The sequence below is a fragment of the Gasterosteus aculeatus genome, chromosome 21 (assembly GCF_964276395.1).
Source record: "Gasterosteus aculeatus chromosome 21, fGasAcu3.hap1.1, whole genome shotgun sequence".
Classification (NCBI taxonomy): Eukaryota; Metazoa; Chordata; class Actinopteri; order Perciformes; family Gasterosteidae; genus Gasterosteus; species Gasterosteus aculeatus.
In genome coordinates, this window is record NC_135708.1 from 2,417,130 (window position 1) to 2,444,016 (window position 26,887).

Sequence of the window (26,887 nt, forward strand, 5' to 3'; positions counted from 1 at the left end):
ACAACATGCAGCATCCTGCGCTCTTTCATCATGAGCGACGCGATGCGGTTTACGTGCACGTACGCGACTTTTCTGTGACACACAACGTTTGGTGGCCACAACTATTTAGTGCTGACAGGCAGCTGTTTACTTACTATTCGCCCTCCGCTTCGCGTCACAAAACAGAGTAACGCGAGTAACAAACTCGTTTCAATCTCAGTAATTGTAACTGCGTTAGGGCGGCACGGTGGCGTGGTGGTTAGCACTGTTGCCTCACAGCAAGAAGGTCCTGGGTTCGATTCCGCCCAGTGGCCTTTCTGTGTGGAGTCTGCATGTTCTCCCCGTGTCTGCGTGGGTTCTCTCCGGGTTCTCCGGCTTCCTCCCACAGTCCAAAGACATGCTCTGGGGATCAGGTTCATTGGGGACTTTAAATTGCCCGTAGATGTGTGAATGTGAGTGTGAATGGTTGTGCGTCTCTGTGTAGCCCTGCGATTGGCTGGCGACCAATCCAGGATGTACCCTGTCTATCGCCCGAAGTTGGCTGGGATGGACTCCAGCCCCCCCGCGACCCTGTGTGCAGGATAAGCGGTTTGATGATGGATGGATGTAACTTAAATTTAACTTAAATGTATTTAAAATATTTCGTTACATGCTCGTTACCGCTAAAAGTAGTGGAATTACAGTAAAGCCAGGACCCCTCCACATAGACACAGTAGTCGTTTGTGCCACGACAGTTTTATTCATATTATTGTTTGCTTCAGTTTCATTGTATCTCAGCATCTTTTTGTGATTCCGTAGTCCGCTGCCTAAAGAGTGGTGCAAGGTGTGAAAGGAATCAAGTTCCCGTATTGTGATTTAAACATGTTTTCATTTCTTTTTTATTTCAATACTGTACACATGACATCTGGGGTGTAACGCTCAAATCCTGTGAGAAGGTTTCCAGTCTTCTTCTCCTAACAGATTTCTTCCTATTTTCCCATTTCGGAGGGTTTTTTAGGGAGTTTTTGTTCTGTGGCAGGCAAAGTTTTGTGAGCGATGTCCAGATGTTCATGTTTGTGATATTTGATGAGGTAAATATCAGATGGTACATTTTTAGAGTAGTCATTCTAAATTGATGCATAGTTTGTGATTATTATGTAATCAAAAGAGTGGAATGTAATGGGAAAATGATATGTGACCCTTTTAAATGCTTCATTCGTATAACCAGTTTATTAGTTGCAAGTGCTTAGGTCACAAAGGCCCTGACATAAGAACTGATGTCTCCCTCTTGGATTAGATGTTTCCAGCGTCATAGCTGTAGAGACTGAACAAAGTGTTTGTTATGTCTATGACCACCTTTGTTTTAGCATGTTGGGAGAGCAGGGACACGGTCAAAGAACTGACGTGTCTCACATGGACAAGGTGTTCCCAGTACCCTGGCTATAGATACTCAACAAGATGGTCAAAGGTTTCTGTTGACGCCACCGATATCTAAACTTAGGTATAAGAACTGCCTCGATGTGTTGGGAAGAATAAGGAGGTTCTTGACAGTCTACTGACCACGTAGCTGTTGTGACCCTTTTTCCCTTGCAAGGAAATAAACGGAGAAAAGACATACTTGACTCAGAGCCTTTGTCTCTTACTTAACGATTGTCTGTGCAAAATCTTCTACCACATTATGCCGTGATAATTGAATGCTAGTGTGAAAAAAAGGATCACTTCAAATCATCCAGACTGTCATGATACATTATTTTAATGCAGGAATTTATCTTACCACCCCCCCCGAAATGACCGAATGACTGGAAAAAAGATTAGTTCGTTTTACTGAACGAGATTCAAAAAACCGAGTCAGTAAAATGATCCGAACTTCCCATCACTACTGCGCATATCTCAAGTCATAACTTCCACTCTTTATCATTTGGACTTTGACCCTTCTTGTTTGTGTGGTAGAAATGGTTCCATTAGTCCACGAGGACAAAAGTCCACACATGAGCGCGTCATGAGAAAGAGGCGGTTTCACGTCTCACACCTGAAGCAGGAGGTGAAGCGGCTCGGGGACTTTCCTCACTGCAGAAACAGCAGATTAAATCCATAATTCCCGTGAGAAGCGGCTGAGGTAAGACGTGTGTGTGTGTGTGTGTGTGTGTGTGTGTGTGTGTGTGTGTGTGTGTGTGTGTGTGTGTGTGTGTGTGTGTGTGTGTGTGTGTGTGTGTGTGTGTGTGTCTTTGCTGGCTCGCTGTGTGTTTCACAGTAACTCTGCAGGCTTTGTCTCACTCAATGATTCATAATCCACCGATTCGCTGCTGTTCTTTGGCTCCAACGTCCGCGAGCTTCAAGCACCGACAAAATGTCCCACTCGGTCCAAAGGTTGTGGACAAACCTGCACGTCATATGTGACTCTTCCCCACCAGCTGAAGGTGTGTTTGGAGTATTTTAATGTGGATTCCAGCTTATTGTAGTCAGGACTCTGCCGAATTAAAAAAAGATAATGCGTTGATGTATTTTATCATGATATATACCCTAAATAATGGTTTCCGGTACTGGTTCTGGTCCGGTTTTACGTCCACATGTCGATTCCACCATCACGTGTTTTGGTTCTGTGAGATTAAACGTTCTTCTCTTTCCTCACATCTGTTTAAAAAGGTCGTGTTTATCAAAGTTGAAATAGAATATGGTGGATAGAAAGTGTGGATTCATAGTTCTCACAGTGCCGACGTTTCCTGAAAGCAACACAGTTGAGGACACGCCCCTCACGTGATGCCACGCCCTCTAAGCAGATCAGGGCCAGAAGTCTGAGACAAAGCAGACGTCCTCTTTTACCCGGTAGTGATGGGAATTACGCCTCTTTTTAGAGAACCGGCTATTCCGGCTCCCAAATGGCTCTTCTGATTTTTTTGGTGCTTAAATTAATTTATCACCAACAATAATGTAAAATTATGCGCAATATGATTTACTAATGTAAAAAAAACGCTGTCAAATGTTTTTATATAAATACACTTTTATTTATACACTCTACAGAGTGATAAAAAAATAAATTAGTGCAAAAACAAACGTTTAACTATTTAAAAATGAACTTAACTAACTTTTAATTATTTTAAACTTTTTAATACTTAACAAATTTAAAGTGAAACAACATACAGAAGCTTACAGAATCACACAACAAAATATAAATTAAAATGTGTAAAACAAAAAGAAAAAAAATCAGCATGCAGAGTTTTGTCCTTCAGGGAAGATTTACATTGAGACCAAGTGGCTCCGCTTTGAGGGGCTGATCCTGTTTCTTCTCTCTGAAATTATCTGCCCTGTTTTGGAGAAGATAGAGATTTTAGTCTTGCAGACTCTACAATCTGCATTAGATGGATCAATGTCATTGACATGTGTCCAGATTTTGCTGCGTTTCCTGTTGACACTCACTTTCGTAACTTTTGCTCAGCGCACATATTGACCAATCAAATGCGGCTTGAGTGCGAGACACGCCCCCACACATATTGACCAATCAAATAGAGAGAGAGAGAGAGAGAGAGAGAGAGAGAGAGAGCCCTACATATATTGACCAATCAAATGCGGCTTGAGAGAGAGGGACACGCCCCCACACATATTGACCAATCAAATGCGGCTTGAGAGAGAGAGAGAGAAACAACGCGGCTCCCGTCGTTCGCGTCAAAGAGTCGCTCTCAGAGCCGGTTCGTTGGCGACCGACACGTCGCTAGTATTTCTAGTGCCGGTACACCGAGCAACACTCTTGTGGAATATTTCATTGTAACTAGTTCGGGAGAAGAGAATCATTTATTTCTATGGTTATCTAATAAAAACAAAGTCTTGATGAATGATCAAAGTTGTAAAAGTCAATTGATTTCTTGCTAGCAGGAGGTCAAATACACGCGCACGTATTACAGAGCTCTGTGGAGACGCGTCTCCGAGCAGCGCTGAGCTTTTATACACACACATGAAGGTCGTCTCCAGTGGCCAGTATGACAAATTGCGAAGTGAGATATGAAGGTTGAGATGAAGTAACAGACAGTTCCTTTGTTCCAGCGTTTGAGTGAGAGCAAGTTGACTCGCCCTCCTTTCTTTAGACTCCGCTGCAAATGGAAACGTTGGGTCATTCTGCTTTTCACACGTCAAGCTTCAATATAGACAATCTTATGCTAAAAGTGATCATTATGTTCTAACATATTTGACCATGACACATGTCATGTGATACTGGACTGTTTTACTGACTTCTGGACTCTGAAGGAGATGAAGAGGAGAAACAGCACAGCTCCATCTGCTGGAAGATGAGTGCTAATGTTCATCTTTTAAATCATTACATGTCATTTAGCAGACGCTTTTATCCAAAGCCACTTACAATAAGAGCGTTTCAACTATAAGGACACAAACCCAGAAGAACAAGAAACAACAAAGTGCACTTTCATCAAATAAGCCGCTTTACAACTTGCTGTAGATAAGAACCATTATAAGTCCAATGTAAGTGGTACAGTTAGTTAGTGTGTTAGTGGAGGTAGAGTCTGAAGAGGTGTGTCTTTAGTCTGAAGATGTGAAGGCTCTCTGTGGTCCTGATGTCTTCAGAGACCTCCTTCCACCATTTAGGAGCAGGACAGCAAAGAGTGGTGATCTAGTCGCTTGTAGCCTATTGCATCAGGTGTGTATTTGGTACAATTGTGTGCATTCTGACCTCATGATCATAAAGGCCCACATGAGTGAGATTGTAGGTTGTTTTGCATGTTCATGTTTCTGCTGTCGGCTGCAGCTTCATCCCTGACAACATCTCACTCCAAGGTATAGTGAAAAAGTGTCAGCTCTGTAGCTCACAGTAACATTACAAAGAAGCCATCGCGAGAGCCCTTAATACTAGCATCAATGTACGAGCGTGCTAGAACAAGCTTATTAACATTGCTAACGAGGTGTCTTGCTAGCGGCTAAACGTAGCGATATATGATACACATCTCATGTTGTCATTCTGCATGCTGAGTTTTAGTAGCCTATATAGTGATTTTACATAAATAACGTCCTGATGGACTGCTGCCTCCTGCCAAAGGAAAGCGCTTAAAAGAAACACGACATTTATAGGATGAGAATTTAAAATGACGTCTCTTGACACGTTGTCTCAAGACAACAACACAGTGTGTGCCAAGTGTCCCATGAGAGTTTTAGTGTTGAGGTGAATGAGCTCTGTGTGTTTGTCCTGATGAAGATAATAACGTGTGAGCTCTCCCAGCAGGTTGGTGTGAAGGTGTGAAGGTGTGGACTCTGCTATGAATCAGGCTGAGGACCCAGAGGACGGAGTCCCTCCCTCTGAAGCCCCTCTGTGTGGGGAACATGACAGCCAGACCAAAGCTCAGAGGTGAGAGGACCATCTCCAACTGTCCTCCACTCGTCTCCATGTCCCAACGTCTCTGACTCACTGACTCTGCTTCTATGTGTGTGACAAGGACCCATCAGAGACCAGGACCTGGACCTGGACCCAGCTGTGTGTCCATGAAGAGTAACCAGTCTATGAGTCCTCTTCGAAACTTCAAAGATGTTGGTCCCTCTGTTGATGCGAGGTGAGGGTCTCAGGCTGATGATGAGGTGTTTCTACCAGACTCTCTGGTGGAGGTTCTGGGTTTCTTGCTCCAGGGCCCTTCAGCAGTGTCCAGTGATGGAGGGAGAGCTCCATGCAGGACTTGGTGAGACCTGTTGGGACTAAACCAAACTGACTGGTGAAGAAAACAGTGAGCTGAAAGACTGAGCTGTTGATTGTCAGTGGGACCAGCAGGACCAGTAGACCTGAACCACTACAGGGAGTCATGTGGTCCACATCCAGACCTCACGTCGTGGACCTTTACCTTGTTTTGGTCTCTGTGAGGACGGACACCATGTGAGCTGATGCTTCATGATTAGATGATGATGTGATGATGTAATCTCAGTGTTTCTTTCAGTTCACATCAGCAGAGAGGAAAGTCTCCTGAACCCAGATGTTTGTCCATGAAGAGTGATCAGTCTAAAGGTCGATATATTAACTTCAAAGATGGACGCCGTTCTTATGACACAGAGTAAGTTCTTAAACAGATGAAGAACTGTTCTGATCCTCAGTCATGAATTACATAAATGTTTGTTCATTGTTTAACGTGTTGTTTCCATGACGATCCATCATGACAGAACTCATTATCTTCATCTAACTGGTCTGTGTGTGTTTAAGTGTGAATCATTAACTGTAAACATCCTCAGATGTAAACACAATGTGAGCTAGTTCCTCCACATCAGGATCAGCAGAGCTCACATCTGGTTATATAATAAAGGTGGTAATATGTTCTGCAATAATATCGGCATGTTGTTAAATTCATCCTCTAAACACAGCTGTTGCTTGTCAGATGCAATCAGATGGACGGTAATAAAACGCCGTGATGCCGCCACAATGCGTAATGACGCTGATGGCTGATCTTGCACTCTTAGAAGACGTGGCACATGGAAGGATTGGCGCTGTAGTGCAGCGCACCATCGCCCTGTTTAAGGGCAGATGGCGCTGCCTCGACTGCACTGGAGGGAGGTTGTTGTTTACTCCTGAGAAGGTGTGAAACATCGTGTTGCATGTGCTGTGCTACATAATGTGGCACAGCTTCCAAACGCGCCTCGACCCCCTGACGCCGATGTTGGCCCAGACCCTGTCCCCGATCCCCAATCACTGCCGCCAGTCTCTCATCAGGAGGGGACAGCTCCGGTGTCCCTTTCCCCCCCGTGGAGACACACCTTGGCGATGGCTAAACGCTTTTTTGCATCCACTTTGATGTCAGACCAGTTTTTCTTTATTTGGGTCCGAGGTCGTGAGGCTGCAGCGTTGCTCTGCAACCTTTTGCCCCTCAGGTGCCTTGTTGGCATCAGTGATGTCCACACTGTGTCCTCCAAAGAGCATCTTACTTCTCCTTCCCACCTCCCAATGATCATTTCCACTTCACACTGAGTGAAGTTCCGTTTCTTCGTTTTCCTCTCAGTGTTTGTCATGATTTCGCAATCGATGAATATTAATTTGTGGGCGTTCCACAGACTATATATGGGCAACTATGGACGTGACACGAAGCCGCAAAAGCTGGGCTGCATTTAGAAGTGATTGTGATTTATTAAGGGAAAACTGCGTAGGACGTTTTATAAGTCTGAATATTTCTGTGCGTACGCATGTCCTACGTTTCATCCGTACGCCACTTCTGGAGCAAATCCTACGCAAGCTTTTATAAATGAGGCCCCTGGTCCCCCAGTGGACTGATTAGGAATAGCAGCTACTTTTATAGAAAAACTATTTGTGTCTTTCTGTAATTCTCACAATAGTAAAGTCATCCAGCGGGCTGCACTGGACCCCCCAGCAGACCAGATTTGGCCCCCGGGCCTTGAGTTAGACACCCATCATCTAACTGGTCTGTGTGTGTTTAAGTGTGAATCATTAACTGTAAACATCCTCAGATATAAACACAATGTGAGCTAGTTCCTCCACATCAGGATCAGCAGAGGTCACATCTGGAGACAGCTGCAGGTTTCTGGAGACCGATGACTGGGACTGAACATGTGATTAGAACAAACTCAGTGCTCTGTGGACCAGCTGACGTGGTCTCTGGACTCCATGCAGAGGTTTGGACAAAGTATCGTCAGTAGACTCTGTGAAAAGACTAGTTTCAGAAGATCTAAGGAGACTAGAGGTCAGGGGACGGACTAAAGAGGTTTGGAGTAGTTCCATTGGACTTTCTACCAGATGCAGAGTTCTCCACACGTTGTTTTTATGACCCACAGTAAAACCAGATGAAACTGATGACTAACTGTCACTCAACTAATAAACTGTCCGTCATCATCGACAGTCTTCAGCATCTGGTTTTCATCATGATCAATCATGACAGAAGCCAATATCTTTACCTAATGTTGTATTGGTGTTAATGGTCCAAACACCATGTGAGCTGATGGTTCATGTTCCTCCACAGAGAGGACCAGGAGAGCTCAGAGGTTCCCACAAGTCCGTCTGCCCAGCAGCATCAAACACACCTGGACTCCATCTTCATGGTGTGTACATGAACAACTACTTTTACATCTCTCAGTTCACCATCATCTCCATGCTGCACTTTATAGACCAGTGGATTGTCCGTCTTTCCAACATGGACCTGATGGTGGCTTCCATGTTCTAGTTGGTGTCATTCATAGAATGTTCTGTTCCAGCTGCTGGAGGAGAACATCCTCACTTTTGTGAAGAACGAGCTGAAGAAGATCCAGAAGGTTGTGAGTTCAGATTACCCAGTATGCTTAGAGAAAGAGGATGGGGAGGTGCTGGATGAAGAGCAGAGGAGGAGCAGAGAGGCATTTGTGAAAATCTCAGTGCACTTCCTGAGGAGAATGAAGCAGGAGGAGCTGGCTGACTGTCTGCAGAGCAGTAAGAGGATTTCTCTACAGACTTACCATGCTGATAAATGAGACCTTCACTGATGTCTCCAGAGATGGACAGAATATATTCATAGTCATTCTCTGAGGAAAGGACATGTTGAAATATGTTCTTTGACTCATGGATCTTTTTTGTTGTCTTCATCCAGGACTTCATGCTGCAGTTTGTCAGCGTGAACTCAAATCCGACCTGAAGAAGAAGTTCCAGTGTGTGTTTGAGGGGATCGCTAAAGCAGGAAACCCAACCCTTCTGAATGAGATCTACACAGAGCTCTACATCACAGAGGGAGGGACTGCAGAGGTCAATGAAGAACATGAGGTCAGACAGATTGAAACAGCATCCAGAAGACCAGCCAGACCAGAAACAACCATCAGACAAGAAGACCTCCTCAAAGCCTCAGCTGGAGGAGAGGAACCAATCAGAACAGTGATAACTAAGGGAGTGGCTGGCATTGGGAAAACAGTCCTAACACAGAAGTTCACTCTGAACTGGGCTGAAGACACAGACCACCAGGACATACAGTTCACATTTCCATTCACCTTCAGAGAGCTGAATGTGCTGAGAGAGAAGAAGTTCAGCTTGGTGGGACTTGTTCATCACTTCTTCAGTGAAACCAGAGCAGCAGGAATCTGCAGGTTTGAGAAGTTCCAGGTCGTGTTCATCTTTGACGGTCTGGATGAGTGTCGACTTCCTCTGGACTTCCACAACAATGAGATCCTGACTGACGTCACAGAGTCGGCCTCAGTGGATGTGCTCCTCACAAACCTCATCAGGGGGAAGCTGCTTCCCTCTGCCCGCCTCTGGATCACCACACGACCTGCAGCAGCCAATCAGATCCCTCCTGAGTGTGTTAGCATGGTGACAGAGGTCAGAGGGTTCACTGACCCCCAGAAGGAGGAGTACTTCAGGAGGAGGTTCACAGATGAGGAGCAGGCCAGCAGGATCATCTCTCACATAAAGACCTCACGAAGCCTCCACATCATGTGCCACATCCCAGTCTTCTGCTGGATCACTGCTACAGTTCTGAAGGAGGTGTTGAAGACCAGAGAGGGAGGAGAGCTGCCCAAGACCCTGACTGAGATGTACATCCACTTCCTGGTGGTTCAGTCCAAAGTGAAGAAGGTCAAGTACGATGGAGGAGCTGAGACGGATCCACACTGGAGTCCAGAGAGCAGGAAGACGATCGAGTCTCTGGGAAAACTGGCCTTTGATCAGCTGCAGAAAGGCAACCTGATCTTCTATGAATCCGACCTGACAGAGTGTGGCATCGATATCAGAGCAGCCTCAGTGTACTCAGGAGTGTTCACTCAGATCTTCAGAGAGGAGAGAGGACTGTACCAGGACAAGGTCTTCTGCTTCGTCCATTTGAGTGTTCAGGAGTTTCTGGCTGCTCTTCATGTCCATCTGACCTTCTTCAGCTCTGGTGTCAATCTGCTGTCAGAAGAACAAACAACCTCCCTGGTGTCTAAACGCTTTAAACCCAATCCTGACCCAATGCGTCTCTACCAGAGTGCTGTAGACGAGGCCTTACAGAGTCCTAATGGACACCTGGACTTGTTCCTCCGCTTCCTCCTGGGTCTTTCCCTGGAGACCAATCAGACTCTCCTACGAGGTCTGCTGACACAGACAGGAAGTTGCTCACAGACCAATTGGAGAACAGTCCAGTACATCAAGAAGAAGATCAGTGAGATTGTGTCTCCAGAGAAAAGCATCAATCTGTTCCACTGTCTGAATGAACTGAATGATGGTTCTCTAGTGGAGGAGATTCAACAGTCCCTTAGATCAGGATGTCTCTCCACAGATAAACTGTCTCCTGCTCAGTGGTCAGCTCTGGTCTTCATCTTACTGTCATCAAAAGAAGATCTGGGGGTGTTTGACCTGAAGAAATACTTTGCTTCAGAGGAGGCTCTTCTGAGGCTGCTGCCAGTGGTCAAAGCCTCCAACAAAGTTCTGTGAGTACAGAGAGAGTTAATTCATACATCAGAACTTAAATGGGTTGCCATCTTTTATACTTACTGCTTCTTCTTCATCCCCCTTTTCAGACTGAGTGGCTGTAACCTCTCAGAGAGAAGCTGTGACGCCCTGTCCTCAGTTCTCAGCTCCCAGTCCTCTGGTCTGAGAGAGCTGGATCTGAGTAACAACAACCTGCAGGATTCAAGAGTGAGGTGGCTGGCTGCTGGACTGGAGAGTCCACACTGTGAACTGCAGACTCTCAGGTAAGATTAAGTTAGTTAGTTTAAGACATTTATGAAATTTCAGACAATCTACTCCATAGCATGAACAAAATCCTTGTTCATCAGGATTTCAGACTTCATAAAACCCCTTTTCAGCAGAAAATCCGACTTATCTATGGATCTAATCTAAGAGACAAAAATAATTTTGTTTCCATCACATCATAGGATTCTTGTGAAACCGAAACATATGATACAGAGGGAATTAAAACACAATGTTCGTTCACAATGAAACATCACAGGGTCATCCTATTAATCCTCTTATTTATGCTATGTGTCAGTTGAGGGAAACGGGAAAAGCAGAGATGTAAAAAAGTCTGAAAAACTTGAATTTCTGATGGTTGCTCATTTAAGGTGTAGATGGTAACTGACATTAAATTAGCAAATAAAGATCCTTTTTAATGAATTCCCTTTTTTAGTAGTCTAGTCTACACTGGTATCTGTATAAACACTTAAAATGAAATTCTATTTCATGTAGAATTAGTTAACCCAAATGTTATTTTTCTTCTTGTTGATTGGTGTCTCTTCAGACTGAGTGGCTGTAACCTCTCAGAGAGAAGCTGTGACGCTCTGTCCTCAGTTCTCAGCTCCCAGTCCTCTAGTCTGAGAGAGCTGGACCTGAGTAACAACCACCTGCAGGATTCAGGAGTGACGCTGCTGTCTGCTGGACTGGAGAGTCCACACTGTCACCTGAAGACTCTCAGGTCAGATTATGTTAGTTAGTCTGAAATGTTATAAATGTCTTAAACTATCTACTCCACAGCATGAACATCATCTTTGTTCATCAGGAATACAGAATTCATAAAAAACTTTTTTCACCAGAAAATCAACCTTATCTATGGAGCCAGAAGATCTAATCTAAGAGACTAAACTAGGGACAAAAAATAATTTTGTTTCCATCACATCATAGGATCCTTGTGTAACAGACACATTTGATAAGGAGGGAATTAAAACACAATGTTTGTTCACAATAAAACATCACAGGGTCATCCTACGGATTCTCTTATTATGCTGTGTGATGTTATTTTATTATTGTTAATTGAGGAAAATGGGAAAAGCAGAGGTGTCAAAGAGACTGAAAACTTGAATTTCTGGCGCTTCAGTGACAATCTGCTTGGAGTTTGATGGTTCCTCATTTAAGGTGTCCACTTGGTGTCTTTATTTACATCCATGGAACATTTCTGATTTCCATAAAATTCTTTCTGCTTGCATGTTTTAAATCAAAATGTATTTTCCAAATATTCCCATAAAAATGTGTTTATTTTCAATATAATGTTACAATGTAAATATTTGACATTATAGTTAGTAGTAAGGTTATCAGGTTGTTGATGTACATTAGTGGGTGTTTAGTTGTGACTGGAAACCAGTCAGTAACCATGTTAATGTGACCCCTCTGTACCTGATAGTATCTCAGTACTGCAGTGACCTTTCAGTCCTCACAGCTCCCTCAGATCATGTGACATGTGTCTTATTCTGTGTGTCTGCAGGCTGTCAGGCTGTCTGATCACAGAGGAAGGCTGTGCTTCTCTGGCCTTAGCTCTGAGCTCCAACCCCTCCCATCTGAGAGAGCTGGACCTGAGCTACAATCATCCAGGAGACTCAGGAGTGAAGCTGCTGTCTGCTGGTCTGGAGGATCCTCACTGGAGACTGGAGACTCTCAGGTATGAAGAGGCTGCAGCCACAGACCATCAGTCTGGTAGAGGAGGTAGAGCTGGAAACCTTTTCTCTGTCCCACTGTTAGCCTGGTTAATAAGACCCTGACACACCAAGCTGACCTCAAACTACCAGAGACTCATCAAACTGTTTGTGTCCCACATGAGACCATCAACACAGACAGAAGTAGTAGTAGTGGAACAGTAGCCAGGATGAGCCTGAACAGGCAGGAAGGTGATGAAAGCCTTGTTTCTCTGGAGCTTTGTCTTGTCTCCACGTTATAAGAGAGGACGGTGTCTCCTGACACGTTGACGGCATCATGGTGGGTGGATATGAGTCAACGTGGTCACGCTGCAGGTTTGTGGGCTCTTAACAACTCAAACAACACTTGGATGTTTAGATGCTGGTCCCCTGCCTCCAGTGTGTGTTTGTCCTTTAGTCCAGACATTATTATTAAGAGACAAACAGTCAGAGAAACAATCTGTTCAAAGCGTCTTGATGGATCATCACAGGAGGAACGTTTGGTGTTTTAAAGGAGTTCAGCTTCACCTGCTTTTGGTGCTTTGCACTGAGAGACGGTTCCCTGGATGATAAGAGTGGACTTGTTGAAGCTACAGGTGACAGTCGCCCACAGACGCTCAGTGAAGAACCAACAGCTGATGGTGGACCTGGAATTAGTATCAACTATATCGTAGAGATTACATTACATTACATTACATTACATGTCATTTAGCTGACGCTTTTATCCAAAGCGACGTACAATAAGTGCATTCAACCATAGGGTACAAACTCAGGAGAACAAGAAACAAGAAAGTGCAATTTCCTCAAATAAGCGAATTTACAATTTGCTATAGATGAGTGACGTCACAAGTACAATTTAAGTGCTGCAATTTGTTAGTCTTTAGTCGAGGTAGAGTCTGAAGAGGTGTGTCTTTAGTTTGCGGCGGAAGATGTGAAGGCTCTCTGCGGTCCTGATGTCTTCAGAGAGCGCGTTCCACCATTTCGGCGCAAGGACAGCGAAGAGTCGAGACCTAGTCGAGTGTTTTGCTCTCAGTGAGGGAGGGACGAGTAGTTTTGCAGATGCAGAGCGGAGAGTGCGGGGTGGGATGTAGGGTTTGACCATGTCCTGGATGTAAGCTGGACCCGATCCATTCACAGCATGGTACGTGAGCACCAGTGTTTTGAACTGGATGCGGGCGGCCACCGGTAGCCAGTGAAGAGAGCGGAGGAGTGGAGTAGTGTGGGAGAATTTCGGAAGGTTGAAGACCAGTCGAGCTGCTGCATTCTGAATGAGCTGCAGAGGTCGAATGGCGGTGGCAGGGAGACCTGCCAGGAGGGAGTTGCAGTAGTCCAGGCGGGAGATGACAAGAGCCTGAATCAGTACCTGCGCTGCCTTCTGAGTGAGAAGGGGACGTATTCTCCTGATGTTGTAGAGCGTGTATCTACAGGATCGCGTTGTCGCAGTGATGTTGGGAGTCAGGGAGAGTTGGTTGTCGAGTGTGACGCCGAGGTTCTTAGCAGTCGAAGTGGGCGTTAGCACAGAGTTTCCAAAGTTGACTGTCAGGTCCTGGGTAAGCGAATCTTTTCCGGGAAAGAGAAGTAGTTCAGTCTTGTCGGGGTTGATTTTCAGATGGTGGGCGGACATCCACTGAGAGATGTCAGTTAGACAGGCAGAGATCCGAGCCGCCACCTGGGTGTCCGAGCGAGGGAAGGAGAGAATTAGTTGGGTGTCATCGGCATAGCTGTGGTAAGAGAAGCCATGCGAGCGAATGACAGCGCCAAGAGAGTTGGTGTAAAGCGAAAACAGGAGGGGACCCAGCACGGAACCCTGAGGAACTCCAGTAGTAAGAGGACACGGTTCCGACACAGATCCTCGCCAGGTTACCCGGTAGGTGCGGCCATCGAGGTAGGACGAGAGAAGGGAGAGAGCAGAGCCTGTGACACCGAGTTCTTGAAGGGAGGAAATAAGGATCTGGTGGTTGACCGTGTCAAATGCAGCAGAGAGGTCCAGAAGGATGAGGACAGAGGAGAGAGAGGCGGCTCTAGCAGTGTGGAGTTGCTCAGAGACAGCAAGGAGAGCAGTCTCTGTAGAGTGGCCTGCCTTGAAACCTGACTGGTGGGGGTCAAGGAGGTTGTTACAGTGGAGATAAGAGGAGAGTTGATTAAAGATAGCACGTTCAAGGGTTTTGGACAAGAAGGGAAGAAGAGAGACCGGTCTGTAGTTGTTTTCTTCAGAAGGGTTGAGGGTGGGTTTCTTCAGGAGAGGGTTGACTCTTGCCTCCTTCAGAGAATTGGGAAAACAGCCAGATAACAGAGCGTTGTTGATGAGAAAGGTAAGGAACGGAAGAAGGTCAGGTGCGATAGATTGTAGAAGATGTGATGGAATGGGGTCAAGAGGGCAGGTGGTCGGACGGGCAGAGGTTACTAGGGTAAGAATTTGGTTAGGAGAGAGGGCGGTGAAAGAGGGAAGTGAGGGCGAAAGAGGTGAGGTCGGTGGGACGCGAGAAGTAGGTGGTGGGTTTGAGAAGGAGGAGCGTATGTCAGCTATTTTCTTGGTGAAGTAGTTGACAAAGTCTCCCGGAAGAAGGGTGGAGGGGGGAGGAGGGGTAGGGGGTTCGAGGAGATTGGAGAAGATCGAGAAGAGTTTTTTGGGGTTAGAGAATGAGGATTCGATTTTGGACTGGTAGAAAGAGCTTTTGGCAGCAGAGATAGAGGCAGAGAACGAGGAGAGGAGAGATTGAAATTCAAGCAGGTCGTCAGGTCGTTTATATTTACGCCATCTCCTTTCCGACGCTCGCATGGTGGCTCTCATGGCACGGACCGGTTGAGACAGCCACGGAGCCGGAGGGGATTTGCCAGTCCGTCGTGTCGTAAGAGGGCAGAGAGAGTCTAGAGAGGAGGAAAGAAATGAGAGGAGAGTCTCTGCAGCAGCGTTCGGATGCAAGAGTGAGAAGGAGTCAGTTGAAGGGAGAGCTGATAGAACAGAGGATGCCAGCGAGGAGGGAGAGAGGGAGCGAATATTGCGACGAGCCGGTATAGAGTTAGTCAATGAAGGAGGTTTGTTAGTTATAGAGAGTGGAAGGGAGTAAGAGATGAAGAAGTGATCAGACACATGAAGTGGAGTTACAGAGAGGTTAGTGGTAGAGCAGTTTCTAGTAAAGATGTAGTCAAGGTGATTGCCGGCTTTGTGAGTAGGAGGAGAGGGAGTGCGTGACAGAGCGAAGGAAGAAAGTAGGTGTAAGAGGTCAGATGACTTCTCTGTCTGGATGTTGAAGTCACCCAGGAGGATGACCGGAGGACCATTTTCGGGGAAATTAGACAGGAGAATGTCCAATTCTTCCAAAAAATGACCTAAGGAGCCTGGCGGACGGTAGAGGACAATGATGGTTAATTGTACCGGGTGAGTGATTGTTACAGCATGGAATTCAAAGGACAATGGGGTGGCTGGTGGTAGAGGGTAGAGAGAAAAGCTCCATTTGGGTGAAATGAGTAGACCTGTGCCACCACCCCTACCAGTGGGCCTGGGAGTGTGGCTGAAGGAGAAGGCGGAGGAGAGAGCGGCTGGGGTGGATGTGTTCTCGGGTGTGATCCAGGTCTCGGTCAGAGCGAGGAAGTCGAGTGACTGCTGGATAGCAAAGCCGGAGATGAAGTCAGCCTTGCGAGTCGCTGACTGGCAGTTCCAGAGACCTCCTGTGACGAGGTGCTGGACGTGTGAGGAGCGGGTGGGATAGGAGAGAGAGGAGAGGTTACGATAGAGAGCAGATCGAGCCCGAGGCCTGTAGTATCTGCGGGAAGAGATTCGAACAGGCACGGGTGAAGGGGTCAAACACATTATTAAAAATAGCAGAAGAAGGCGCCGCATTCAGCCGCCCCGAAGACTGCCACGAAAGACTCCCTTGTCTTTGTTCTGCTCGTCTTCGTGCTGCGAGGATAAGCTGAAGCTAACGCTTCCCACGATTTCTAGCTAAATACTCCCTCGTTAGTGGAAGTCGGCTGCGGCTCCGCTGGCCGCTCCCCCGTCGTTTAGGAGACAAAAGGTCGATTGGCCTCGACAGAAACTCCTCAAAATGCAAAGCACCAATAGCTTGACACCCTAATCAGTGAACAAACACCATGTGGTCTTTTGACAAAATGAGAGTTTAAGGATACAAGTCTTATTTGCTTCAGAAAACAAGGCAAGACAGACTTAGATCAGGTCAAAACCTAGCAGAGTTAGGAGGGCACACTGGCAGTTAACTTAATAGTAGAATCTAGAACACAAACTGGCACTAAAAGACTGAAAGAGCTTGAGTAAACTAGCAACCAAGATAACTTCAAACAAAGAGAACTGGTCGTGAGACGACAAAAAACTAAAGCAAATCAGCAATCAAATTGACTTAAGACACTAGAATCAACAGCAAATTTAGCAGACTAGCTTGGTTTAAAGAAAGAGATACTTAGTCCGATTTCAGGTCGCCTGGATGTCTGGTGGCCTTGTAGAAGAGATGCACACTGGCTAGTTCAGGTCTGGGAAGGGGAATTTAACCTCTGAACGGCTGCGCTGGCCGCTCCCCCGTCGTTTAGGAGACAAAAGGTCGATTGGCCTCGACAGAAACTCCTCAAAATGCAAAGCACCAATAGCTTGACACCCTAATCAGTGAACAAACACCATGTGGTCTTTTGACAAAATGAGAGTTTAAGGATACAAGTCTTATTTGCTTCAGAAAACAAGGCAAGACAGACTTAGATCAGGTCAAAACCTAGCAGAGTTAGGAGGGCACACTGGCAGTTAACTTAATAGTAGAATCTAGAACACAAACTGGCACTAAAAGACTGAAAGAGCTTGAGCAAACTAGCAACCAAGATAACTTCAAACAAAGAGAACTGGTCGTGAGACGACAAAAAACTAAAGCAAATCAGCAATCAAATTAACTTAAGACACTAGAATCAACAGCAAATTTAGCAGACTAGCTTGGTTTAAAGAAAGAGATACTTAGTCCGATTTCAGGTCGCCTGGATGTCTGGTGGCCTTGTAGAAGAGATGCACACTGGCTAGTTCAGGTCTGGGAAGGGGAATTTAACCTCTGAACGGCTGCGCTGGCCGCTCCCCCGTCGTTTAGGAGACAAAAGGTCGATTGGCCTCGACAGAAACTCCTCAAAATGCAAAGCACCAATAGCTTGACACCCTAATCAGTGAACAAACACCATGTGGTCTTTTGACAAAATGAGAGTTTAAGGATACAAGTCTTATTTGCTTCAGAAAACAAGGCAAGACAGACTTAGATCAGGTCAAAACCTAGCAGAGTTAGGAGGGCACACTGGCAGTTAACTTAATAGTAGAATCTAGAACACAAACTGGCACTAAAAGACTGAAAGAGCTTGAGCAAACTAGCAACCAAGATAACTTCAAACAAAGAGAACTGGTCGTGAGACGACAAAAAACTAAAGCAAATCAGCAATCAAATTAACTTAAGACACTAGAATCAACAGCAAATTTAGCAGACTAGCTTGGTTTAAAGAAAGAGATACTTAGTCCGATTTCAGGTCGCCTGGATGTCTGGTGGCCTTGTAGAAGAGATGAACAGAACATACCAAAAAAAAAACATCCAGATAAATGTTGCCATCCGGATGGAGTGAATGTGATTGTGGTTGGATGAGAAGTGTTGGGAGCGGCTAGGGGGTCGTATTAGGTTACTAGCAAATGAGGAACTAACTTAGTGATTATTAATAATTCTATTAATGTCCATAAGATACTTATGTCAACGGTCACCACGATATAAATGCACAAGTAAACACAGGAAAACGGTTCTTTAAAGTATAACAGGTAGGGGCCGTTCCGATGGGGCCGATCCGATCCAGTATCGGTATCGGGACCCGATAGAAGAGAAATTCGGGTATCGGATTTTCCGATTCAACCTTTGGAGATTCCCGATATCAATGAGCCATGTCTGCGCTTTAACGTCGTCTGCTGAAATGACTCCAAAGGTGATCCCCGCCTGCTAGCCTGCTAGTCTGCTAGCTGGCTGCAAACTGTGGAACGGATTTCCTGAACGTGTCTCATAACTGTCTCATTGAGCCGCGCATCCGTTCAGGAATTCATTCCACAGTTTGCAGCCAGCTAGCAGGCTAGCAGGATAGCAGGCTAGCGCTGAGGCTAGACTGTTTAGCACGGCAGCCAATATCGTGGATGAAAAAAGGAAGCGTCTAACTGCAGAGAGCAGAAATGCTCATCTTCCTCAAGAAGAACCTGCCGATGTAAGATTTGTTGAACACTACATCACTTCCTCAGAGTCAACTTTGAGACATTCATTTGTCTCAAAGTTGACTCTGAGGTTTTCTTTTAAAGAATAGTTAGACTCTGGTGTTTAGTTTATTCCAGGTCATCTTAAGTGCTGTTCTGATGCACACTGTTTTAAAACTTATTTTGTGTGTGTGTGCGTGTGTGTGTGTGAGAAAGAGAGTAAGTGTGTTTGCGTGTGTGAATGAGTGAGTGAGACTGTGTCAAGTGTGTATGTGTGTAAGATGTTTACAGTTATTTTATTGCACTTTTCTTCAGATATTTGACATGTTGTTCATGATACAAGAGTCAGTTTACTTGTTTATTATTTTTGTGAACGAGTGAGTGAGACTTGGTGTCAAGTGTGTATGTGTGTGTGTGCACTTGCACACTAAATTTTTAAGACTCAAGTATATGACATTTATGAAATTAAATAAATATTGACATAACAATCAATCTGAAACCCTTAGTTTCAAATTTGTTTTCAGAATTCTTTCTGAAACACAGCTCTGGTATCGGAATATTATCTGTATCGGCCGATATCCAAATTTAGGTATCGGGATCGGAAGTAAAAAAATGTGGATCGGTGCATCCCTAATAACAGGGTTTATTAACTCACAGAAACACCGATCAAGATCACCTATAACTGCAACCAGCAATCCCCATAACACTTATTTTAAACCTACTCACTAAACAAGCAATCAGTGTGTGTGTGTGTGTGTGTGTGTGTGTGTGTGTGTGTGTGAGCACAGAGGGGGTGAGAGAGAGAGGGGGGGAGACGAGGGGGGTGCAGAGAAGGACGGCGGTGCGGTTGCGTAACAACAAGCGGAGTGCCGGTTATCACACTAGGGGGCGAGCGAGAGCAGCGGGGCGGAAGTGAGACCGTTAAATCAAACCACCGAGGAAGACGGGAACGTTAAACAGTGTAATACGACTACTGGACGCGAGGGGCGAGCGAGAGCGAAATGCAGGAAGTGTTCCACGTATTAAAGCAGGGGGGTCCAAACTTTTTTCACTGAGGGCCACAGACAGAAAAATATGCGAAAGGTTGAGCCGCTCACTAAAGTTAAGGTATATCACCTCTAGTGTATTAACAGTAATACAAATCAATCAATCAAATGTAGGTCAATTAAGCTTGATAATTGAATTAACTTAAAGAAAAAACTGCATAAATCACATCTCTCCATTAATGGGTTTTCTTTTTTTTTACAAAAGGGTTGGCAGCTCATCCTCAGATTGCTTCTTCGTCAGGATGGGGACCCCCTTCACAGCCCTGTATAAAGAGGGAAGGCTTTATTTAACCTACTTATGCAAATCATTCATCAGCTAACGTGTTTTAGAAAATGTTATCAACTTTAATTGACTGCATTTATTAAGTAATTGGGCTTTTGAACACATGAATACTGTGTAATATATTTGAACTCGCCTACAATGGGAACAGTTTTGCACTTAATGGGAGCAGTGATGCTGCTCTGGACTGAAGGACGGCTGGCAGGTCACGAGTAAGTTTGCTGGTTGAGATGTGAAGGACATCACAGAGACGGCTGTCGCTCATTTTGCTTCTCAATCTGCTTTTGTTCAGAGTTAACAGAGAAAATGTTTGCTCGCATATGTATGTTGTGCCAAACAGACTGGTCATTCTTTTTGCGTGGCGTCGCATCAGAGGAAACTTGGCCTTTTCCAAGCTCCGGTAGAAGTCGGGTAGGGAGAGGAGCGGCATCTCGATGAGTTCTAATTGCAGACTCTCTTTCACTTCTTCTGCATCCAGCAGGAAGGGAGTTGAGAACAGCTTGATTTCTTTCTCAATGACAGAAACATCTTGGAAGCGCTGATTGAATTGTGTCATAAGAGTTGTGATCACAGAAACATATTTCCCCTTTTTAGCAGAGAGGTCGGCCTTTGGATGAGCACGTTTGATTTCGGACAGCGTAGGGAAGTGCGCAAGGTTGAAGTTGCGTAGTTGTGTCTCAAAAAGACGAAGCTTCGCACAGAAAGTTGAGGTACAAGCTGGTCTTTGCCTTGTAGGCTCTTGTTCAGTGAGTTCAGATGAGCAGTAAGATCAACTAGAAAGGCAATAAGGGAATAAAACCGCTTCAGCACGGAGCCGCGACTAAGCCAGCGCACGTCACAATGATAGAGTACGTCCCCGTATTCAGCATCGACATCAGATAGGAAAGCTTAGTTCTCTGTGGTAGAGCCCTCGTGCTCGAATTATGTTGACAGTTTTCACAACTGTGGTCATCACATCGCCAAGCTGGACTGTCTTGGCACAGAGAGCTTCTTGGTGGATGATACAGTGCAATTTTACAGCCTCGCCTCCCCTCTCTGGCACCTTGGCGCACACCATAGATGCCATTCCTTTGGGCTCGCCTGTCATAGCGGGAGCCCCGTCCGTTGCAACTCCACACAGCTCGTCCCATTTAAGTTCCATCTTCTCAATTGCACCTGACGCGGCTTCAAAAATGTCCTCACCCGTTGTTGTGCCCTTTAGACTCCGAAGATCAAGCAGCTCCTCCGTGATGCAAAAGTCATCGTCAACTCCCCACAAAGAAATGAACAGTTGTGCGGCGTCTGTTGCATCTTTCATCACATGCAATGGAGTAAAAGTCAAAAGCACAAGCTTTATGTGACACTTGATTCTGTATGTTAGCTGACAAGTCTTCCATTCAACGCACAATTGTGTTTGTGGACATGCTCACGTTGTTGAATTCCTGCATCTTTTCCAGGCACATTATTCCAGTGACTGTAATGAGGCACTGTTTAACCAAGTCACCGCCTGAGAAAGCTTTCCCGCGGCGCGCTATGAGTTGAGCTACCTCATAGCTAGCTATTGTAGCGTTTTCTTGTGTGTTGTTAGCAGGGAAGAAATATTCATTTTCCCACCGTGTTTTAAATGTTCTGCATTCACTTGCTATCTTACGTTTCTTTGGTTCTGCCATTTTGTTCTTCGCGGAAATTTTTTATTTGAAACATTTTTTTTGTGGAAAAGCTGCATTAGGACTGCAGCTAGTGAGTAGCTCCACCTACTGGTCAAACTAAGAACTACAATACAGTCAAAGGCAAGTTTCATGTGTGGGCCACATTCCATTCTATTTTTATAATTTGCTGGGCCAATAAAAAATGGATCCCGGGCCGCAGTTGGCCCGCGGGCCGTACTTTGGACACCCCTGTATTAAAGCAACAAGGAAGACGACAGTTGCACTGCTATGGCAACGCCATCTGTTGCTAGGGACTACGGCTTGGACGAAGGAGGGGGGGGATACTTAGACGCGGCGCGAGGAGATTCTGTCCCGCGACCAGCGGAACGTAGATCAGCAACGTGAATCAGGATGGTCGGATCCATGTGTGTGCAGTTACAGAACCAACGATGTGGCTGGCGATACGAAATGAAACCACAGGCAAACGGATCTCACGGCGGAGACCCGGGAAAAGAAAAGAAAATAAGGAACTATTCTGACCATGAAATCATTCAACAGCGTAACACAGTCGGCGCTTTCACTCTCTTACAGCAAACGTATCACAGCATCAGATCAACAGGGGACATTACGACATTTGCAGGTACACATTCAAACATAAATCCAAGGTAGCGGATTCGTTGATCCGGACTCTATCGTACCACGTTATGACTGAACAAATCAAATAAACATCAAGTTCATATCAACACGTTAAATTAGTCTGCCCAGAAAACCAGTGTTACTGTTTGATGGGCGTTGGTCATCAGCTTCCAGCTGACTGAGGACAGTTGAGCTCCGCGTAGGGAAACTCAGTGGATGAAGGCGATTTCGGCCGTGGGGTCCGAACTTCTCGTTGGGAACAGAGGCGGCGGGGGGTCAGAGAGCAGCTGTCTCTCCGCTCCTCTGGAGTCAACAGGAATGAAATCAAAAGGGAAAAGGAAGCGGGACGTAGTGGAGCGCGAGTCTTGAGTTCGTCCAGCGAGATTAAGACTGAAACTTGGGAATTGGAGGGAAAGAAAAGAAACAGAACAACGTTGTGTTGTCTCGATCTGTCACTAACGGGAAGTCAGGAGAAAGAGATCGATCCTTTGGCGCAATCTCTTCTTATGAACTTGAGGTCCAGGTTACAGGCCGCAGTGACTTTCCATTCAGAATGTTGGTCCCTGGGACAAAACCAGCTGAAAACCCCTAGAGGGGAAACATCCGTCTCACCTTTTTCACCCGTGACCCGTTTTCATGCCTGCATGTCACACTTAAATGTTTCAGATCATCAAACTAATGTAAATATTAGACACAGATAACACAAGTAAACACAAAATGCAGTTTGTATCATTAAGGGGAGAAAAGAATCCAAACCTAAATGGCCCTGTGTGAAAAAGTGATGAAAACATAAATGAAGTGAGGTTCATCACATCTTTGGAAAGCCCAGTTCCATTTCTCCAGCCACAGCCGTTCTCAATCTAGAAATCACTTAAATAGGAGCTGCCTGACAAAGTGAAGTAGACCACAAGATCCTCACAAGCGAGACATCAGGCTGCGATCCAAAGACATTCAGGAACAAATGAGGAACAAAGTCATTGAGATCCATCAGTGTGGAAAAGGTGACAAAGCCATTTGTAAAGTTTTGGGACTCCAGCGAACCACAGGGAGAGACATTGTCCACAAATGGGGACAACATGGAAACATGCACATTGTGTGAATACTGAATGGTCTGTATCTGCTTTATCTTTATGAAACAGTTTAATGTGAATGTTCCTTTGCACACGTCCCATGAAGCTTGATCTGTAGCATGACGTCATTTCTCCCGTTTGAATTCACATCTGGTGAAAGTACAGTGACAGGTCCATTTCTTATTTGTTATCCATTCATCTTCTTCATGAATATATTCCAGCACCTCGTCGCTGTGTGACGCCTGACTGACAGTCTGTGGTCGTCTGTAAGTAGTGGTAGAAGAAGAAGAGGTGCTCCATGTGGACATGAAGGACAAAGCTGTGTGTGAGAGTGATGTAATGTCCATGTCTCCATGCTGCTCTGACCCCCCTCCTCCTTTCAGGGTGGAGCCTGATGGAGTCCGATGGTTGAGACCAGGTCTGAGGAAGTGTAAGTGTGCTTTGATTCATGAAGATTCAACCATCTTCACACTGTGACATCACTCATTCACCTCTGTGATGTCATCATCAACGTGTCAGTAGATGAACACATGATTAATAACTGCAGCTGTATTGTGTCTTGTTCTCTCATCAGATTCCTGTGAACTCACAATCGACACAAACACAGTAAACACACAACTCAAACTGTCTGACAACAACAGGAAGGTGACATGTGTGGAGGAGGATCAGTCACATCCTGATCATCCAGACAGATTTGACTACCGGCCTCAGCTGCTGTGTAGAACTGGTCTGACTGGTCGCTGTTACTGGGAGGTCGAGTGGAGAGGAAACGTTTATGTATCAGTGAGTTACAGAGGAATCAGGAGGAAAGGAGACAGTGACTGTTTGTTTGGATACAATGATCAGTCCTGGAGTCTGATGTGCTATGATGGAGGTTACTATGTCTGTCATAATAAGACAGTAACATTCATCACCTCCTCCTCCTCCTCCTCCTCTGGTAGAGTAGCAGTGTATGTGGACTGTCCTGCTGGCTCTCTGTCCTTCTACAGAGTCTCCTCTGACACACTGATCCACCTCCACACCTTCAGCACCACATTAACTGAACCTCTTTATCCTGGGTTCTTGTTCTGGTCTGGTTCTGGTTCCTCAGTGTCTCTGTGTCCTCTTCAGGAGGGAGAGTCTCCTCCTGGTGGAGAACCTTCCTCTCTGCTCACCACATAGTTCAGTCTGTACAGCTGATGGTGGTTCATGTGGGTGTAGATGCAGGTGGAGCAGGTGAGGGGTACCTGAGCTGGTCTGGACTCTGGGGGGTCCACAGCTCTCTGGGACTCAGATGGAAGTGTGAAAGAGCTCAGCTTAATGCTGCTGTGCTCCTTCAATCAATAGATGATCATTTAGATATTGGCTCCTAATTAGGCTTTAATCTTCATCTTTATGTGTTCAAGAAGACATTTTATAAGACGCTCTTTCATCTGTCCCCCCATATGAGACAAATGTGTCCTCATGTGTGTGTGCGCTTCATCAGCAATAATAAAAACAAGGTGAAGAAGGAAAATATGAACGTGTAATTCTTTTTGAGCCCATTTTAACTTCAAATCTTTCTAAATCTGTTGAGTGAAATCAAATCTAATTTCACATAATCAGGTTTGTTTTGAACAAGAAGCTTTTTAATGGTTCAGCAAACCTCTCAAGGAAATATTGAATATGCGTTACTTGTGTTTTTATTCCCTATAATGTCATTTACAACATTTACTCCATGTGTTACTTTAACAGAAATAGAATTGTTTGGCTCTAATGTTAATAAATGACTTTTATTGGAAACAACTGTACATGTTTAAACAGGCCATCAAATAAAGATGCTTTCAACACGCTGTATTATTTCTTTTGACATGAAATACTCTGATCCTTTTTAAAGATGCTGTACTATTGACTTTTGTACTATTTCCTCCATAATATCTGTATTTATTCTACAGCCCTGTTGCTGTGTCAATAGCACAGAGGAAACATTGGTGGTGCAGCATGTTGAAGAAGGAAGTGAGTAAATAAAGAAATGAGTAATGAATAAGTTGCTTTATTAACCTTATTAACCTTCACGCAGAGCCGTCTCACAACAACACAAACTACTGAGCTCGCTACTTCAGGTGCAACTTGAAGCTTTCATTCTGCACCAAATATCACACTTAAGTCACCAACAAAAACACACAAAGCACAAGCACACATTTGATAACAGGGTGGAGTTTATCTCCTCACAAAGTGGAGTATTGAAAGTGTTAAATGGGATTTCCCGCCAAAATAAAAGACAAACAGCAGCAGCATTGCTACTAAATGCAATAAAACACGCGTTGTGCAGCGTGGACAGAAAGAGGAACGGCTTTAACTTTCCATCTCTTAATAACATGGTTATTGTAGCTGAAAGAAATGATTACAATAAAGTACATCCTCATTCTGCTCTAAAGCAGGTGTGTCAAACTCATCGTAGGTCACTGTAGCATCCCTTCAACTTGGAATAAACAGGCTTGGGAGTTTTTCCAGACGGGTGTACTTTAATTCAGATGAGTGTGCATAGCACCAACATCAACACCGTGAAAACTAAAAAGGGAAATAACAAAGGCAATTTAGCCAGATACAAAATAATCCTTTGACAAATGCACTTTAGCATACATGGATAACCGCATAGCAGGCAACAGTCATTATATAAAATGAATTTTCATGAAATACAATTACAAATGAACCACATACCTCGCTCCGCATATCAAAGGGTGCTAAAAAGTGGTAATCCAGGGAAGTCCGCCGCCATTAGCTTAATGTATTAAGTTGCTAGCTAGCTTCTCGTGTCTTCTATTAAACAGATGTGAGCACGAGCGCGGGCGATTAATCACGTGAGCGGATAACATGATGTCAAAATAAAAGTTACATAAAATCGAAGTAGGAAACAGGATCATCAAAATAAAAGAACACTGCTAGTGGTCATTTACAGTCACTTTGATCTCCAGCCATGTCCAGGGCTGATATGAAGGTCCAAGGTGATTCTATGTGGACGTTTCTCCAGGTTTCATGGCTCGGCTTGACCTCCTCACGCACAAACGCATGAGGACCGTCACCGACTACTTCCTGGCTCCCTGATGGGAAGCTTCCGGATGCTTCTCTTTTTGAGGTGAATGCTTCTAATTTGTGTCGTCAGTGAAATGGATTCATGAAGATGATTCAATGAGAGGACGATCGGGATCAATCTCTCTATGAATAAATGCTACTGACTGATTAATGCTCAAAACAAGCTCACATGGGACAGTGTTACATATTATATTTGGACTTCCGTGACACTAATGCACACTTCATATGTATTTGTGTCATATGTATGTATATAACAGAGTTTGGGTGACCTTCAATATTTATCTCCATAAGATATTTCTGGGCTTTTTAGGAGCAAAGAACAAGTTCCTGTTGTCATGCAGAAGAAAGTATTAGAATGTGACTCCAAAGCTGAAGTCATTTAGTGAGTGTTACACACTAAATGAAGACATGTCCAGGGGGCCACATGTGAATTGAGTAGATGCATCTGATTGTTAGTGTTCATCTATTTTCATTTCAGGATGTTGCATTAATGTCAAGTCAAGTCAAGTCATTTTATTTTGTATAGCCCAGAATCGCAAATTACAAATTTGCCTCAGAGGGCTTTACAGTCTGTACACATACGACATCCTCTGCCCCAAAACCCACCATCGGCACAGGAAAAACTCCCCAAAAAATGAAAAAACCCTTACAAGAGGGAAAAAAAGGGAAGAAACCTTAGGGAGAACGTCAGAGGAGGGATCCCACTCCCGGGATGGACA

At 44.9% G+C, this 26,887-nt stretch overlaps 2 protein-coding genes and 1 long non-coding RNA gene across 3 annotated transcripts in view; 2 read left to right on the forward strand and 1 right to left on the reverse strand.

Moving 5' to 3' along the window:
* Positions 1 to 26,887, reverse strand: part of LOC144390310 (dual specificity calcium/calmodulin-dependent 3',5'-cyclic nucleotide phosphodiesterase 1C-like) — a 442,515-nt gene that overhangs the window by 229,019 nt on the left and 186,609 nt on the right. The gene's annotated exons all lie outside the window — the stretch shown is intronic.
* LOC120813551 (protein NLRC3-like) overlaps positions 1 to 26,887 on the forward strand; it is a 238,354-nt gene that overhangs the window by 68,651 nt on the left and 142,816 nt on the right. Inside the window, exon 7 of the mRNA XM_078096703.1 lies at positions 10,396 to 10,569. Coding sequence (XP_077952829.1) covers positions 10,396 to 10,569 — 174 coding nt within the window. The remainder of the gene's footprint in view (positions 1 to 10,395; positions 10,570 to 26,887) is intronic.
* On the forward strand, positions 11,920 to 24,925 carry LOC144390352 (uncharacterized). Its single transcript, XR_013454378.1, has 2 exons — positions 11,920 to 12,245; positions 23,501 to 24,925. It is a non-coding gene; the product is annotated as an uncharacterized LOC144390352 (long non-coding RNA).